A 19,607-nucleotide genomic window follows, 5' to 3' on the forward strand; every position below is an offset into this window, starting at 1 on the left:
CATAGTGGCGTCGGACTCTATTCACAATGCAGAGTTTGACAAACAACCTGAGGTTTTTTAGTTGCTTAGCCTGACTTGAGCATCTGCCATTTTAGCTTCACTGCTCTCCAGTCCAGCAGGAGTTAATCCCTGTTGGCTTTGTGAACTGCTGTTAGGAGCTCAGGCTGCTTTGACCACTCACAGCCGCCTTCGCTCTTTTCAAGGTACTAGATCCAGTTGCTCCTCAACGAATATAGCGCAGCATTGCTCCAGCCATATCGGTCCTTATTGTAGTGATCCAGAGCCTGGTGATCTGTCATCTTCTTTCCTGTGTGTTGTGGAAATATCCCTGTCAGTACTTTTTTTTTCCTCCCTGTGTTTCATTTCTTCCCGGGGCATATATTGTCTCTCCCGTGTCTGATTGCAGTGTGCATATGTTTTGGTTTTTCCCCTGTCTGTGGGATTTGTGGGGTTTGCTTCTCTGGTCTTAGCCCTCTCCTGGGTTGGGGGAGGGGGGTTTTAGATCAGGTTTCCAATAGGAGTTAAAGTCACGCTGGCAGTTCAGACCTGGTCACCATCAAGCCTACCTCTGTAATAAGGGACAGCACAGGGTCCCTAGTCTGAGAGTCAGTTTAGAGGTCCCTGCTCCAGTTACCCTGTCACCCCCTTAGACAGCTACCCTCCAAATTGAAAAAGTCTTGAAAAATAAGGGTCAACACTAAATATTGAATTAACATGGTATGTACCAAGAAAACTGAAAAAACTTATGAAATTCTTAATGTATATTAGTAGCCATAAAAACATCTAATTAAAAGATTTAAAAAACACTAAAGCTGCAAACTTTGTGAAAACCAAAAGTCGTTACATTCTCAAAACTTCTGTCCAAAACTGTACTTTGTTTAAAGATTGTGTTTGCAATCAGTAAACAGAAGCACTTCACATTCAGGTACACTTTCCGACTGGTTACAATCTGGTTTCTGAGCCTAGTGCCTAACTACAACTACTTTACCAAAGTCACTAATGATTTGCTATCTGCGAAAACCTTCTAGACCTGTCATCTTCCTATGGCAAAGTCAAGCATTTCCTCGATCTGGTACAAACTCTGACATCCTTTTGTATCGCCAACATGACCCTCTTCTGCATTTTCCCTTACCTCATTAAGTTAACATTTACATCATCTATTCAGACCGCACCTCACTATTTCTGTTGTTGTCTCTCAAAGTTTTATCCTGGAATTTCAGGTCTTCTGCCTAGACTACTGCTTTTCCTTCTCTGTGGTCTTCTATTTAGCATTTTTGTGCCACTATAATCCTTCTTCAAATCTTCAACCAGATTAATTCACCTTTCCCCTTGTTACTTCGCTGATTCTTCCTAAGGGTACCTTCACACTTTAGCGATGCAGCAGCGATCCGACCAGCGATCTGACCTGGTCAGGATCGCTGCTGCATCGCTACATGGTCGCTGGTGAGCTGTCAAACAGACAGATCTCACCAGCGACCAGTGAACAGCCCCCAGCCAGCAGCGACGTGCAAGCGACGCTGCGCTTGCACGGAGCCGGCGTCTGGAAGCTGCGGACACTGGTAACTAAGGTAAACATCGGGTATGGTTACCCGATGTTTACATTAGTTACCAGCGCACACCGCTTAGCTGTGTGTGCAGGGAGCAGGGAGCCGCGCACACTGAGCGCTGGCTCCTTGCTCTCCTAGCTACAGTACACATCGGGTTAATTAACCCGATGTGTACAGCAGCTACATGTGCAGAGAGCCGGAGCCGGCAGCACAGGCAGCGTGAGAGCTGCGGAGGCTGGTAACTAAGGTAAATATCGGGTAACCACCTTGGTTACCCGATGTTTATCTTAGTTACCAGCCTCCGCAGCTGCCAGACGCCGGCTCCTGCTCCCTGCTCGCTTCATTTGTTGCTCTCTCGCTGTCACACACAGCGATCTGTGTGTCACAGCGGGAGAGCGCCTTTGAAGAAAACGAACCAGGGCTGTGTGTAACGAGCAGCGATCTCGCAGCAGGGGCCAGATCGCTGCTCAGTGTCACACACAGCGAGATCGCTAATGAGGTCACTGCTGCGTCACAAAAAGCGTGACTCAGCAGCGATCTCGGCAGCGAGCTCGCTGTGTGTGAAGCACCCCTAATAGTCTCTATAAATATTCTTGACCTAGGACAACTCAAAGAATTCTGTGGCCTTCCATACCACTTTTAGACTGATGACAATCAATTTTACATCTCTGGAACAAATGTCACAAATCTGGTTTTCAGAATTGCAAAGCGACCAGATCTTCCGCCCCCTCCATTTTCTAAAGATTCAACATCTTTCAATCATCTCTCTCAGCTCTCCCTCAATCAATTACAGTTAATTGCTTCACATTTTCCCATGTTTTAAAAGTCCTCTGCATCGAGGATACTATTAATTCCGCCATATATTCAAAAACACAGTAAGCCCATTCCATAAAACCTCTTGCCCTCAAACATTTATCAAATACGCCCCTAATTTTAAGTCAACAAAAAATGCCAATGCATGCCCTCATTATTTCCCTCCTAGATTACTGCATCATTCATTTTAGATTAGACTTTGTGAGAAAACTAAAACATAATCCCCCCCCTTCCAAAAAAAAAATAATTACTTCCCACATATTTACATGTGAGATCTTTGTGGCGCCATTCCCTGAATGAAGTGTAAACCTTGGACTTCCTTAAAATACGGATCTATATGTACATACAGTCACAGGCGAAGGTGTTAGCGCCCTTGAAATTGTTCCAGAAATTGAAATTTATTGGAATTAAATGTTTTGTCATACACCTGCTTATTTCCTTAGTGTGTATTGGAACAACACAAAAAACTGTGAAAAAAATTCAAATAATTGAACATAATTTCACCCAAAAGTCCCCAAAATGGTATGACAAAATTGTTTGCACCTTTCCAAAATCGTGGGTAAACAACTTTGTTTCAAGCATGTGATGCTCGTTCAAACTCTCCTGTTGCAAGTAAGAAACAATATCTATGTATGTCAGCAATATGAAAATCACACCTGACTCCAGATAAAAAGGGGAGAAGTTGACTTCTTCTTTGCATTGTGTGTCTGTGTTTGCCACACTAAGCATGGAGAACTGAAAGAGAAGAGAACTGAGGACCTGAGAACCAAAATTGTTGAAAAATTATCAACAATCTCAGGATTACAAGTCCATCTCCAGAGATCTTGATGTTCAATTGCCCACAGTGTACAACATAAGCAAGAATTTTACAACCCACGACACTGTAGCTACTGTCCCTGGGCATGGACAGCAGAGAATAATTGATGAAAGGTTGCAACACGGGATAGTCCGGATGGTGGCTAAGTGGCCCCAATCAAGTTCCAAAGAAATTCAAGCTGTCATCGGGGTGGGTGCATCAGTCCTCAAGCTCTGGGTGCATCAGTGTCAGCGCGAGCTATCAACATTTGAATGAAATGCAATGCTATGGCAGGAGACCCAGAAGGAGCCCACTGCTGACATACATGAAAAAGCTAGAGTGCAGTTTTCCAAAATGTATGTAAGCCAAAATCCTTCTGGGAAAGCATCTTGGACAGATGAGACAAAAATAGAGCTTTTTGCTAAAATATATCCTTCTACTGTTTACTGAAAACAGAATGATACCTACAATTATATAACTTTCTACAGGATGCAGCCAGGCCCATTAATGTAGGCCTTGTAAATTACGGTCTCCGTTCCTGTGTGGTGCACTTATATAGTGCTGGGCAGCCCGCCTAGTCTAATAGTATGGGTGTTATCAATAGGCTGTAAACCAGACACTGTGCCCCTACATGTGTGAACGGCTCCCTATACAAGCCATTTGTGTGCAATTTTAATACTAAGCAATCACCCCCTCCATGGTTTGGCAGTGTGTGAGTGGTTGTTATATCAGTGTTTTCCACCTGTTGCTTCCATCTTTATTACGGGGTTTTGTTGCATCCTGTGAGTGCATTTGATTTTGTGGCCTGGGCAGGTAAACACTGTTGCCCTTTATTGCTGTGAATTTTTCTGAATTATTTTGGGAAAAATTTAATTCTTCTTTTTGTAGTTTAGCTTTCAAAGTGTACATAAGCCAAAATCCTTCTGGGAAAGCATCTTGTAGATAGATGAGACCAAAATAGTGTTTTTTGCTAAAGTACATACTACTACTGTTTACTGAAAACAGAATGAGGTCTACAAAGAAAAGAACACAGTACCTACAGTCATGTATGGTGGAGGGTTAAAGATGTTTTGGGGCTGTTTTGCTGCCTCTGACACTGGGTGTCTTGACTGTGTGCAAGGCATCATGAAACCTGAAGATTATCAAAGGATTTGGGGTCACAATATATTGTAGTGTGTCAGAAAGCTGGGTTTGTGTCCTAGGTCATGGGTCTTCCAGCAGGACAATGACAAAAAACATATTTCAAAAGGCTCCAGAAATGCATGGAAATAAAGCACTGGAGAGTTCTCAAGTGGCATTAATGAGCCTGAGTATAGTATTAATACCTGTGGAAAGATCTTAAAATTGCTTTTGGAAGAAGATGCCTTCAAATATGAGACCTGGAGCAGTTTGCAGAAGAAGAGTGGTCCAAAATTCCAGTTTAGAGGTATAAGAAGCTTGTAGATGGTTATAGGAAGTAATTTATTGCAGTTATTTATTCCAAAGGGTGTGCAACTAAATGAAAGTTGAGGGTATCAACAATTTTGTCAGGCCCATTTTTGTGGTTTTGTATGAAATTATGCCCAATTTGACCTTTTTTCTGTGGGTTTTTTTTGGGTGCTGTTCCAATACACACATCTGAAATAAACATGTGTATAACAAACCAGGTACTTGTAATAATTTTATAGGAGAAATACTTTATTTTCTGGAACAATTTCAAGGGAGCCAACATTTTTCGCCATGATGGTAGATTGTACATGGTATTTGCTGTATGCAGAAAAAAGTCTCAATATTTTCCACATACTTACATATAAAATACACTCATACATATGCTACACAGGCTTCAGACATCCTTTATGCTGCATTCATCAACTTATGCATGAAAAGTTAAAAGTTTGCATTTTTCCATGTAGAGCCTAATCATTTCAAAATAAACAAAAAACCCCACAAAATTAGTTGTTTGCATATTTTATTTTTCTTTTTTTTCTCATTTCTTTTTTTTTTTTATTCTTTTTTTTTTCTTTTTTCTTTTTTTTTTTCTCTTTTTAATTTCCAACTGAACACGTCTGGCATATTTTACATCTTTGCAATAAAACATGGTTACAATAGCTTAAGGAATTCATATATCCAAAATATTTCACCATGATTTCAAGATGAAATGAAAATTGTCTTCCAGGTGTTCAATATCCTCCTATTCTAAGCTACAAACTCAAGATATTGCTTACAGACTGGTGATGAATAACTTAATATTTACGGCGACTTCGTCGATTTCTCAGAGTCTTTTATTTTCTTCTTTTTTTTTTTCTTCTTCTTTTAAAATACAAACAACAATGTAGAAGAAACCAAGTGGTAAAACTTACTAATACAAGGTGGAGAACAAATAATTAATCACATCAATAAATAATGATATGTTTCTGGTGCAAAGTGCCAATACAAATTCTCATTTTTATATGACAAAAAATTTTTTTGTTTTTTTTTCTTAAATAAATGACTGCAAGTGAGTGTAAATTACATTCCTGTTACATGCCTCATAGCCCTACCGACACAATATGTACATCTATGACAATACAGTCACTAAATATACAAAGAAGAAACAAGTGTATTTACCCCCTGGGTGTGTCCTTTAACAGTACAATGTGCAGGAAGATATTTTGACGGCCATCACTGCAGTATTGTATTGACAGGTGCCTTAGGCTGGCCACGTGGCTTTACATAAGGGCCACTATGATAGAGTAACACTAATCAATGACCAAAACCTAAGCAACTTTCTCAAAATTTTTCATTTTAATTGTTTATCTATCTAAACCTCTTTTCCGCTTTCCCCGGGGCTTGTCCATTTTTGTCTTGAACCCATTGATCGGCACTATGAAATGTAAGAAAATAAAAACAGGGAATAAATATATTTGCCTCATCTCTCCTTCATCGTGATCATAAATAAACCAAGAACCACAGCAAAAATGTCTCTTATGAGAGATTTATGGCAAACCATGGCTTCAGATCCCTAGGTTTTTGAAAGTTTATGGGGGTTTGTTAAGAAGGGGTTAAAATAAAGAAAAAAAAAAAGTGCAAAAGCAGATTTTGGTGTAAATGTTAAAAAGGATTGGACAAACCCATATTCAACCTGTTAATGCAAGCTGCATTTTTTTTTAGTTTTTTTGTGGAGACACCCGATATCTCAGGTGTAAAGTATAAGCACGATTTAGCTTCACGATAAAACTAAGAAACTTTTTTTTTTGCTCTTTATACAAGGTTTTACTTTTACAAAAGTATCCCTTTTAAAGTTAAAGATGTGCATCTGATGTACAAAGTATCAAACATATTTTTTTTTTAATATTTATTATTTTTTTTATTTTTTTTTAATTTTTTTTTCACAGCTTGAAAAGAGGCTGGAAATGGGATGTAAGATTCATGGACTAAACACCGTAGCAGCTGGACACAATCTTCTTCACTCGTCGTGACCAAAAGTCTCTTTTGTGATGTGTCCTACCAGCATTTCATGAATAAATAAAACTTGAAGTAATTTCCGAGACTTCTCCTACTGCTCGTAATATACACAGTACAAGCCTTGCCTTTAGCAGCTGGTGTTCAGTTGTGAAAAAAAAAATACACACAATGTAAAGTGGTTTGCTGACTACAATGTACAGCTATTGCTGAGTGTAATGGAATGTACAATGGAGCTCAATGCAGGCTTGCTCTTCCACCAGATCGGACAACGCCTTTTAACTGCAGCGCTTGTGCTCTCAGCATGAAACTTGGCATTCAGCACTTCAGTCAACTTTAGTATCTGTTCTGATGTTCGTAATGCCATCGATTAAAATCTATATTAAAAGCTACAATGCTACCAGAAGCCATGCCAGTGATCAAGGTCCTACAAGACAATGAGAAAAGCAAAGAGTTAAATGTCTGCATACATTGGATAAAGAAATTATTAATATTAATTTTTAGAGCACCATTGATTCCAGGGTTCTGTATATGAGAAGTTACATACAGAATACAAATATAAATTACAATAAACAAACTAACAATGACAGCTGGTACAGAAGAGAGAGAGCCTTGACTTTGTGGGATACAACCTATGCTACAATGGAGAGGAGACCATAGGTTGGGGATGGGGTTGCTACAGCTCCGGTGGTTGTGAAGTACACTGCACGGTCTTTACAGAAGGGAGAGTCCTGACTTTGCGGGATACAGTCTACACTATAATGGGGAGGAGACAATAGATGGAGATGGGGTTGCGGCAACTCCGGTGGTGGTAAGGTGGCAGCGTTGTCATTGCAGACTGTAAGCTTTCTTGATGAAATGGGTTTTCAAATTCCATCTTAAAGTTCAGATAATTGGAAATGTTGGTGAACAGAATTCCAAGAAAAGGAAATAATAGAGATTAGTCTTGGAGGCAATTGGGTAACGAATGTACTCGTGTGAAGGAGAGAAAAAAGTCGTGGGAGGACCAGAAATTGTGTGGAAGATATCGGGATATTAGTTTGGAGAGATGTGCCGCCCCCACGTCAGCAGTCGGGCTGCTCGGATCCGGATCCGCAGCGGCTCGAGGGATTTCCGGACCTGGGGGTCTTGCGGACACTCAAATAAAAAAGGGACGTATATGTACGGGATTGCTGCAAGTACTTTGTGATGCCACCCACGGTGTGTGGTGAGATGTAGCACCACCGCTGCTATTGGGGAGCACCCGGGGGCGATGGGGTGGCAGCTGGATATTAACCCCTCCATGGGTAGGCATGGTTGCCCCGGGGGTTAGTGTCCAAAACACGAAGAATGATGTGGGCCGGAGGTGGCGCGCTGGGCCGGGCCGGGGAGTGTTGGGGTACTCACTCTGGAATAATTGCACACAAGTCCGTTGGTAAACCAATGTGTCAGTGGCCGTCTGCCGCATCCGGGTGAACTCGGGTTCCACACCCGGGCTGGTGTACCGATGTCCCTTCCTCCGGCACTCTGCAATTTTCTTGTGTTGACTTAACCCATGTGGAATGGGAGAAATCCGCTCCCGGTATTTTGTGTACCTGAGGAGCCGTTGCCCGTGAACGCTGACCCTTGGGATTTTAGTGGGTGATTTCGGCTACCCTAACCCCCGCGGTGGGCTGCCGGTTCGCTCTATCTGGGCTAAACTTCTGGAGCTAGGCCTGAAACCTACTCCTGGCCTGGTGAATTAGAGAAGGGGCTTGCAACCGTCTTCTAATTAGGGTCCAGGTACCACGCCTGTGGTGTACGGTTTCTAGACCGGATCTCCGCTGTCGGTACCGGCGGGCTCCAACCCGGTCCCGGTTCACTCTGGATCTCCCGTGACCGTATTCCCATCACCTTTGGACACAGTCCACTGCTTGCCACCTACCCAGCAGACCAGGGCCACTACCCTGTCTACCCTCACTAAGCTCAGCTTTCCTCCTGACAGTCTATCACTGTCACTCCTCTGCTCTGATCTGACTTGTTCCCGCCCCCAGATCCTCAAGACCCCTAGGTGGGCGCTCCCTATCTGACTGGTCCTGCCCACTGGTGTGTCCTTCTTACCCTGGGGGGGGTGACTAGGATTTTGTGGCTGATGGAACCCTTGTGTGGGAAGGTGTTATGTAGGGTCTTATGTACCTTTGTGACCACCTGGCGGCGCCAGGGCGTCACAGAGATATGGAGAAAACAGATTACGAATGGATTTGTAGGTCAATGATAGTAGTTTGAACTAAATATGGTGAGAAATTGGAAGCCAAGGAATGGATTCTCGGAGGAGAGAAGGTGGTTGGGGATGGGGTTGCGACAGCTCCAGTGGTGATGAGGTGGCAGCGGGGTCATTACAGGCTGTAAGCTTTCTTGAAGAGATGGGTTTTCAATTTCCATCTGAAATGATATATTATGATAATTCAGATGTGATGGGGCACAGAATTCCAGAAGATGGGGGATAATCGGGAGAAGTCTTGGAGGCGATTGGGTGACGGATGTAATAGAGTGGAGGAGTGAAGGTGGTCGTGGGAGGACCGGAGATTGCGTGTGGAAGATATTGGGAGATTAGTCTGGTGCTATATGGAGTTCCATTTTTGAGTTGTTTCATTGAAGAGAAGTGTAAAGCATTCCCCCAAAATGAGTTTGTTGCTCTTATTGAATTTCTTCTTATCATTTGCTGTATGATCTTCAAATGGATCAGGGACGGCGTAAGCAGTGACTAAGAACCACTGAGGTCAGAGACACGCTGCTCTTGTAGGACCCACTGTGCCTTGCTCTGTACATATTCATTTACTAGCTGAAGGATCTGGTGTTACCCAGGATAGTAACTGTCTCTCTCTCACACACTCTCCCACTCTTCCTCATTCCCTCTGTTTTTTTCTCTGTATTTGTTTCTCTCTCTCTGTGTCTCTCTATCTCTTTCTGTCCCTCTCTCAACTGAAGTCGTATTACCTCACACATAGGCTTCTTATACTAAGAATGAGCTTTGTTTTCTATAGCAACCAATTAGAGTTCCTATTAATGAAGCAAAATAGAAGGAGAGCTGTGATTGGTTGCTATAGGCCACCTAATAAATATCCAGGGTAACTGTCAAAACAGCCAATATATTACCTCAAACATCCAAACACTTTGTGTGTGTCTCTTTCTGTATGTGTCTTTTGGTGCATGTGTGTGTCTTTCAGTGTGTGTGTCTATTTCAGTGTCTCTCTCTCTCTCTGTGTCTCTCTTTCTTTCTGTGTGTCTCTTTCTGTGTGTGTTTCTCTTTAGGTGTGTGTGTCTCTTTAGGTGTATATGTCTCTCTGTGTTTCTCTTTCTTTGTCCATAATAGGAGTCTATAATAACAGACCTGTTCTCAGCTCCATTGACTTTAATGCAAGCAGGTTTTTTGGCTAATAACTGCAAAGCGCGGGGTTAAATTTTTCCCCTCAAAACAATCTATGATGTTCCCTGAATCTAGTGAGGTGTGTGTGCAAAATGTTGTGATTGTAAATGCGACAGTGCGGATTACACACACACACACACACACACACACACACACACACACACACACACACCCACCCCTTTATATATTAGATTTTTCTATATGGATTTTAATATGGATTAATAAACCTATTTCTTTATGGATATGACAAGTGCTGGAATATATGCCATCTTACAAAGAAAATGGACAGGATAATGGATTTACACATTCCTCATAAGGGACAATATGGATTAGTACATCAGACTTCATTTTGTTTCTGTAGCAAAGAGGCCTTGAAAACTCAACTACTGGTACACAGACTGGTCAACAAATGAGCCTAGAAATTACGCTTTTTCACTATATTGGAGTTATCATTATACATTGCAATGACTGGAGGAAAATGATGGCGTATGTTGTCTTGTGGTCCGCAGACTTACCTCTGATCATGTGACAAATCCATGGCTCTGATCCCGGCATCACAGCCAGGGTAAATATAGAGCTGCTTAAAATCACAAGCCTGCCAGACTTCTACCACGCCATTGTCTCCTCCCGTCACAAGATTTTGCCCATCGCTGCTCAGGAGGATGGCCTGCATAAAACACAACATAGCGCCCGTTCATCACAGCAGCAAGAAGACGCAAACTAACAAAAACGGAATTATCAGCTAAGGAAACTTCATATTGCCCCTCAGCTGTCAGGTCTTCATTACCGAGCATTATAATTTTGCTTCCCCCCTAAATCTATCTAAAAATATACACCCAATTAAACTCATATGTTACAGTGCCTACAAGTAGTCTTCAACCCCCTGCAGATTTAGCAGGTTTGATAAGATGCAAATAAGTTAGAGCCTGCAAACTTCAAACAAGAGCAGGATTTATTAACAGATGCATAAATCTTACAAACCAACAAGTTATGTTGCTCAGTTAAATTTTAATAAATTTTCAACATAAAAGTGTGGGTCAATTATTATTCAACCCCTAGGTTTAATATTTTGTGGAATAACCCTTGTTTGCAATTACAGCTAATAATCGTCTTTTATAAGACCTGATCAGGCTGGCACAGGTCTCTGGAGTTATCTTGGCCCACTCCTCCATGCAGATCTTCTCCAAGTTATCTAGGTTCTTTGGGTGTCTCATGTGGACTTTAATCTTGAGCTCCTTCCACAAGTTTTCAATTGGGTTAAGGTCAGGAGACTGACTAGGCCACTGCAACACCTTGATTTTTTCCCTCTTGAACCAGGCCTTGGTTTTCTTGGCTGTGTGCTTTGGGTCGTTGTCTTGTTGGAAGATGAAATGACGACCCATCTTAAGATCCTTGATGGAGGAGCGGAGGTTCTTGGCCAAAATCTCCAGGTAGGCTGTGCTATTCATCTTCCCATGGATGCGGACCAGATGGCAAGGCCCCTTGGCTGAGAAACAGCCCCACAGCATGATGATACCACCACCATGTTTGACTGTAGGGATGGTATTCTTGGGGTCGTATACAGTGCCATCCAGTCTCCAAACGTCACGTGTGTGGTTGGCACCAAAGATCTCGATCTTGGTCTCATCAGACCAGAGAACCTTGAACCAGTCTGTCTCAAAGTCCTCCAAGTGATCATGAGCAAACTGTAGACGAGCCTTGACATGACACTTTGAAAGTAAAGGTACCTTACGGGCTCGCCTGGAACGGAGACCATTGCGGTGGAGTAAGTTACTTATTGTATTGACTGAAACCAATGTCCCCACTGCCATGAGATCTTCCCGGAGCTTCTTCCTTGTTGTCCTTGGGTTAGCCTTGACTCTTCGGACAAGCCTGGCCTCGGCACGTGTGGAAACTTTCAAAGGCTGTCCAGGCCGTGGAAGGCTAACAGTAGTTCCATAAGCCTTCCACTTTCGGATGATGCTCCCAACAGTGGAGACAGGTAGGCCCAACTCCTTGGAAAGGGTTTTGTACCCCTTGCCAGCCTTGTGACCCTCCACGATCTTGTCTCTGATGGCCTTGGAATGCTCCTTTGTCTTTCCCATGTTGACCATGTATGAGTGCTGTTCACAAGTTTGGGGAGGGTCTTAATTAGTCAGAAAAGGCTTGAAAAAGAGATAATTAATCCAAACATGTGAAGCTCATTGTTCTTTGTGCCTGAAATACTTCTTAATACTTTAGGGGAACCAAACAGAATTCTTGTGGTTTGAGGGGTTGAATAATAAATGACCCTCTGAATAAACTTTTCGCAATTTAAAAAAAAAATAAAAAAAAGAAATAACATTCTTTTTTGCTGCAGTGCATTTCACACTTCCAGGCTGATCTACAGTCCAAATGTCACAATGCCAAGTTAATTCCGAATGTGTAAACCTGCTAAATCTGCAGGGGGTTGAATACTACTTGTAGGCACTGTATGTCCTTTTGGTTAAATTTAGAATATATAATTTCTTTTCCCAAAATGTCTCAATCTGGAGGACCAGATTCAGCTATATATTACAAACCACTGGGTAATGCTTATTTTCATCCTACAGAGGAGCTGCTCGAAAATTAAAACTTACTGCCAGGCTCCTGTATATACCGACACCATGTGATCAACTACCAGATACAGATAGGGTCTAAAGTGGAAAAACTCTTTGAAAGTAATCCATCACCAGGTTTTTTTTTCACCTAATCTGAGAACAGCATGAGAGACAGAGCCTCTGAATCCTGCGATATGTCACTTCCTGGGCTGCTTGCTGTTATTTTTTGAAAAATCCCAGTTTTATCAGCAGGAAATTATCACTAGAGGACTAGTAACCTTGGTGCCAGGTAGTCCTCCATATTCATTTACTCTGTATAACCCTACCCCATCAATGATTGCCAGCTCTCTGCCTATGCACAGTGTACACAAATCTGTGGTGAAGTAGGGGTTATACAGAGCTCAACATTTAGAGAACTGTTAGATCTACAGTAGATAAAAAAAGGGATTTTAATCCAAATTGCAGTAAGCAGCCCAGTAAGTGATACATCGCTGGAATCAGGGTGTCGCACAGTGTTTGGCTTTTAACTCGCCAAGTGTCATGGCTGCTTTAGACACTGTTCAGACTACACACTATACTTTCTCTTGTGCTGCGGAGTTGCACATGCAGGCTCGGGCATCGACCAGCTGTGTGCTCATTAGAGATCATGCCAGCAAGAGTTGTTTTCCTGCTGGCTACCTTTTGGATCACATGTTGTGGGAGACCTATCACAGTTAGCCCCTGCCTTTTTAGATGGAGGAATCTGTCTTCCCATGTTGACTATAGCATTTGGTGGTGTGTTCCAGTAACTGGTGATATACTGTGTGTTACTTGGTGTGCTGTGGAATTTCTTCCGTTGTCTGATAATTTCCTCCCTGGTCTTTATTTTCTTCCTTATCATTTGTTGCGTGATAACTCTGTGTGAGCGTGCTGTGCAATAGAGTTTTGGTCTCGCCTGTTTGTCCAGATCTGTTGGTTCAACCACTCCTGGAGTGGCCCTTCCATATTGTGGGGGAGAAGGGCTTTTAGAATAGGGCTGGCCATGAGCAGGGCAAGGAAGGCGGCCCAGACATCATCACCATTAGATTTATCTTTGAGAATAGGGGCAGCTAGGGCCAGTCTAGGAGCCCCGGTCCCCTGTTATCCCCTCACTGTGACACAGGGTTTCTGCACTGACCTCTTGCTACTCTCTAATGAGGGAGCAGAAAGCTGGTGACAGATTCCCTTTATGCGCCCAGATCATTCTACAAAGGTTTAGATGATACCAAACAACCTTTAAATGATACATCTTACTCAAACGGATTTCATGCATATTTCCAGAAGAAAAACCCTTACCCTGGTGGAATCGGTAATCTCCATTTGGCCCAACAGTTTGCCATTTATGCTGAAGTTGCAAAATCTTCCTCGGTCGTAATATATAATACAATGTCCTTCACTGGATACCGAAATCAAGCGCGGGTACAAGCAGTTTTCTGGTCCCTCCAGCGCTCGGAGCAGATCCCCTGTGATTGTATGGACCAAGCATGGGCCTTCTACAAGACAAAAAAAACAAAAACAAATGGAGGAAATTCCAATGAAATGCTATTGATCAAAAAGTATATTTTTAATTTAAAAAAATCTACTTGGATTCACATATTCATTAGCAAGTAAAATTGCCGGATCATCAGATAAACAGATAGTTACAAAAAAATCAAAAATAAAAGTATTAATCTTAAAATGTGATTGGTTGCCATTTGCTCCAGTAAACCTTTATATTTTTCTATATATAATGCTCAGCTATGCAGAGCGCCCCCTTTCTGTCTGAAGATAACCGGACTCAATAATGAATTTGATCAAATGTACATTAACCCTTTAATTCATTCCTGAACTCTGACAATCAGCACAGCCCATTATATGAGGTTCCACCCCAGATCAATATTTTGTCACATCGTTGTTAGAATTAATTATCCTTAGATTGGATGGCGGCAGCTGCGGGTGCTCCCCCCGACTCTGTTTTCCCCATGCCAACAAGCACAATGACTGGTCGAAAAAAGCGCCCATATGCTTAGATGTAAACATCAATACAAACACACTGGAAACTGACACCCTGCACAATAAAATCCTCAATTATTCAAAGCAAATTGTGTGATATTCAGGCAGGGTCAGCGGGCCGTGCGGGCCCATGTCCTACACATATTTACTACACGTCTCTCCCCGGCACTCCTCATTTACTGCTGAAAGTGAGAACACAGATGTAAAGGAGATGCCGCCTTCTGGGTGATTGCTCCTTTTGTTATTTCAATGAAACATGGATTATTCACTGCTGGCTGCACAGAAATGAAAGTAATTTGGCCTCTGTAAAAGTCACAAAAAGGTCTTTAATATTGGGTATAGTACATCTCACATAATCATTGTTTTCTAATAGGGACAGGCTAACAGCACAATATTGAGCCGGCTCTCTGGTGTACTTTTAAAATAACGCTACCAACTATTAATTATTAAAGACAAAACAAAAAAAACACAACACACACACACACATACAAACAAACGCGTATATATACACATATACTGTATAAAATACAGTTAGGTCAAGAAATGTTTGGAAAGTAAAGTTTTGGCACTTTACCTGCTTATTCAGTATACAGTTATATAATCAGTATGGACATAGAGTAGACTCTCAGCTTTAATTTGACGGTATTCACATACTAATTTGATAGAGGGTTTAGTTCCGCTCTTTACTGTATAGCTGCCTCTTTTTTAATGGGACCGAAAGTAATTGGACAATTATTGGACAATTATTTCAAAAGAGTTGAATGGGCTACTCCCTCATTAATTCATCATCAGTTAAGCAGATAAAAAGTCTGGAGCTGATTTCAGGTGTGGCACTTGCATATGAAAGCTGTTGCTGTGAACCCACACGATCGCAGAATCCTTTCCATGGTGAAGAAAAACCCCATTGCAACATCCACCAAAGTGGAGAACACTCTCCAGGAAGTAGGTATTTCAGTATCTAAGTCTGCCATACAGAGAAGACTTCATGAGAGCAAATAAAAAGGATTCACCACAAGGTGCAAATCATTAATCGGCCTTAAAAATAAAAAAATAAAAAGCTTTAAAAAAGCTGTCCAGTTCTGGAAAAGCATTCTATGGACAGATTAAATTAAGATCAACCTGTACCAGAATGATGGAAAGAAGAAAGATGGAGAAGGCTTGGAACGGCTCATGATCCAAAGCACAGCACATCCTTGGTAACACATGGTGGAGGCAGTGTGATGGTCGGGTATGCATGGCTTCCTATGGCACCAGGTCACTAGTGTTTATTGCTGATGTGACTGAAGACAGAAACAGCCGGATGAATTCTGAAGTGTACAGGCCGATTCTTTCTGCTCAGATTCAACTATATGTAGCAAGGCTGAATGGAAGGCACTTAACAATATAGATGGACAATGACCCAAAATATACTGCGAAAGTAACACTGGAGTTTAAAGGCAAAGAAGTGGATTTTTTGCAATAGCAGAGTCAATCACCATATCTAAAGCCCATCAAACATGCATTTCACATGCTTAAGACAAAACTTAAAGGGGTTCTCCAGGCTATATCCACAAGTCTGCAGTCACTTTATGTGATGCAGACTTGTGGATCCTCACATAACACGCACTGTAAGGATTTACCGATGTTAAAGCCGGAAACAGCGGTCCATCACCCCGAGAATGCAATACGCACACTCCTAGCTACAATCCGACTAGATGGGCACGGCATCACTCAACGTAAGTGTAATGAGTGAAGTCACGCCCATCTAGTCAAATTCTGACTGAGACCATGAATGTTGCATACTCACTCTTAACTGACCTTCATTCTCGGCTCGGACACCTGCAAACACTCACATCGCATTCACTATTCACAAACCTGCAGTCACATAGACTGAGTGCAAATTTGGGATTTAGATTGGACACTAGCTAGTGCATCATACCGCAATGTAAACATTGGGCAAGGCTGGCTAATCAAAAGGGGAGTGGGGATGCCGCAGGAAAGAATGGATTTGGCAGCTGGAAACTACTGACATGGGGGTCTGGTCAGCTGAGTAATCTGCTCGTCGGTTCAGATATTGATTCATTTTACATCTAATGCAGAATCCTAACATATACCCATGACATATGAAGACCTCTAAACTTTATGCAATAGCTATAGCTGGTGTTGCAGATAAAAATCTGTATTTGTACCTGATCTATCACTTTAATTAACCCCAAGTATTAGCGCAAATCTGCGTGATTAAAAGTAGAGAATAAATAGGGATAAAACCGAAAGAGAAACAGTTCACTTTATAGAGGGGTGGTGTCAAGATGCCAAAAATATTACAACTGGAAAATCTATATAAAACACTATAATAGGGTAAATAAAGCTGATAAACCAGTCAGCGGGGTGCGAGGCGCAGCACGGACGGGCGCTTAAGATCAGGGTGATCAGATTTGTCACTAACACTGGGTTTATTGATGTCAACAGGCGGCAGGAACGAGAGGAAGAATAGAGGTTGGCAAAGCTTATATCAGAATGAGCGAGCCTATAACAAATCTATTGAGAAATGCATGTTAACATGGCCATTATCAGGCGTGTCCTGCTGTACAGGAGGTGGATCCTGATCAAAGTAACCGGCAGCTTAGGTATAAAGTGCAATCGAGAGATTTCCTAAAGCGCTTCTGACATCTGTCCTCTTATTTAGAAAAACACGCTAAGGCTATGTGCACACGGTGCGTTTTTCTCGGCGTTTTTGCGCGTTTTTCGGGTGCGTTTTTGGCCTCAAAACTGCATGACTTTGCTTCCCCAGCAAAGTCTATGAGTTTTCATTTTTGCTGTCCCCACACAGCGTTTTTTTTCAGCTGCGTTTTTGTGGTGACCACAAAAACGCAGCATGTCAATTATTCCCGCGTTTTTCACTGCGCTTTTCATCCATTGAGTTCAATGGGATGTTGAAAGACGCAATGAGAAACGCAAATAGCTGCGTTTTGGTGCGTTTCTAAGACCAAAAACGCAGCTATAAGCGCAGGAGGTGGGTAGTAAAGTGACGTGTACAGGAAGAGGATTCCTTCTGTCAGTATAGACAGAAGCATGAATCCTCCCGGTACCGTCACCGCCGCGTCCACCTCCCGTCCTGTGCATGTATGCTGCCGTGCGGCGCCATGTACAGGCAGGAGGTGGAAGCGGCTGCGAAAACAAAAGTTAACAGTAGAAAAAAAAAAAAAAAAAGTTATACTCACCTGTCTGCAGCCTCGCGGTGCCATGCCCGCTCCCATCTCCTCTCACCGCTCCCGCTCCCGCTCCGGCTGTGTGCAGTCTCCCCGGGGCAGGACCTTGCTTGCAGGACCTGGCGATGGATCACCTGATGCAGTCACCTGACGCATCAGCTGATCGAGTCTCGGGCTGACGCGGGCGCCCGGCCGGTATCAGCAGATGCGTCAGGAGACTTCATCCCTGATTACCGGCAGCTGCTGCAGCGATCGGACAGGATCAGACTCCCGCCCCATCGCTCCGGGAGCTGCCGGTAATTCAGCACATAAGTGAGTATTATTTTTTTTTTTTTTTCTACTGATGCATCAGCTGATTGTATAAACGGCTTTTATACAATCAGCTGATGTGTGATGGGATTCACATCCTTGAACCTGACAGATCATCTGATCGGTATGCTTTCCAGCAAACCGATCAGATGATATTGGATCCGGATTGGACGGCGCGGGACCCTAACCCAGGATTACTGCGGAGGGGGGTTTATTTCAATAAAGATGAAGTCACTAATTGTGTTGTGTTTTATTTCTAATAAAAATATTTTTCTGTGTTGTGTTTTTTTTTTATCTTTACTAGAAATTCATGGTGGCCATGTCTAATATTGGCGTGACACCATGAATTTCGGGCTTAGGGCTAGCTGATAATATACAGCTAGCCCTAACTCCATTATTACCTGGCTAGCCACCCGGCATCAGGGCAGCTGGAAGAGTTGGATACAGCGCCAGAAGATGGCGCTTCTATGAAAGCGCCATTTTCTGGGGTGGCTGCGGGACTGCAATTCACAGCGGGGGTGCCCAGAAAGCATGGGCACCCTGCACTGTGGATTCCAATCCCCAGCTGCCTAGTTGTACCCGGCTGGACTCAAAAATGGGGCAAAGCTCACGTCATTTTTTTTTTTTAAATTATTTCATGAAATTCATGAAATAATTTAAAAAAAAAGGGCTTCCCTATATTTTTGGTTCCCAGCCGGGTACAAATAGGCAGCTGGGGGTTGGGGGCAGCCCGTACCTGCCTGCTGTACCCGGCTAGCATACAAAAATATGGCGAAGCCCACGTCATTTTTTTTTTTGGGGGGCAAAGAAATCCTGCATACAGTCCTGGAAGGAGGATGCTGAGCCTTGTAGTTCGACAGCTGCTGTCTGCTCTCCTGCATACACTATTGGATGGAGGATGCTGAGCCTTGTAGTTCGACAGCTGCTGTCTGCTGTCCTGCATACACTATTGGATCGAGGATGCTGAGCCTTGTAGTTCTGCAGCTGTCTGCTCTTCTGCATACACTAGTGGAGAATGAAGAACACATTGAAGAAGGAAATGACATCAGACCTTTTTTTTTTGTTCACTGATAAAAAACGCATAAGGACGCAGTGAGCAAAAACGCAGCAAAACGCAGCAAAAAAACGCACCAAATCGCGGCAAAACGCGTGCGTTTTTTGCCGCGTTTTTTCGACGCAGGTGCGTTTTTGTGCGTTTTTAGCGGCCAAAAACGCACAAAAACGCAGCGTCAAAAAAACGCAGCGTGTGCACATAGCCTTAAAGGGACTGCTGGATTTACATGAATTTTCCCAGATGATTAGCTTACAAGTTATTTTGTCCCCAGCTGACACCAGTGAACATTTTACGATCCTTTGATTGGATTTTCTCCTGAGAAGGCTTTGGTTTATGGTTTGATGAGGATCGAAACTGCGATTATTAATAGATAGCGGAGGGTGTGGAAAAGGCGACGCCCGTCCGGCCGCCCAATCAGAACGCAGTATTGGCCACCAATGAAAGCGGAAGGGGGTATGGAAAAGGCGACGCAAATGCACGCCTACATGGCTCACTGCATTTCACTACGCCCCTAATGGGATCGGAAT

At 42.8% G+C, this 19,607-nt stretch overlaps 1 protein-coding gene across 4 annotated transcripts in view; it reads right to left on the minus strand.

Moving 5' to 3' along the window:
• Nucleotides 1-5,148: 5,148 nt before the first annotated feature.
• The window catches only part of NBEA (neurobeachin), a 1,081,445-nt gene continuing 1,066,986 nt past the window's right edge, over nucleotides 5,149-19,607 (minus strand). For all 4 annotated transcript variants that reach the window (XM_075337333.1, XM_075337330.1, XM_075337331.1 and 1 more), the window contains 3 exons: nucleotides 13,834-14,030; nucleotides 10,477-10,628; nucleotides 5,149-7,003 (listed from right to left, as the gene is read on the minus strand). In XM_075337333.1, coding sequence (XP_075193448.1) covers nucleotides 6,913-7,003; nucleotides 10,477-10,628; nucleotides 13,834-14,030 — 440 coding nt within the window. In that variant the 3' untranslated portion in view covers nucleotides 5,149-6,912. The remainder of the gene's footprint in view (nucleotides 7,004-10,476; nucleotides 10,629-13,833; nucleotides 14,031-19,607) is intronic.

This window comes from Anomaloglossus baeobatrachus, chromosome 2, assembly GCF_048569485.1.
Source record: "Anomaloglossus baeobatrachus isolate aAnoBae1 chromosome 2, aAnoBae1.hap1, whole genome shotgun sequence".
NCBI lineage: Eukaryota > Metazoa > Chordata > Amphibia > Anura > Aromobatidae > Anomaloglossus > Anomaloglossus baeobatrachus.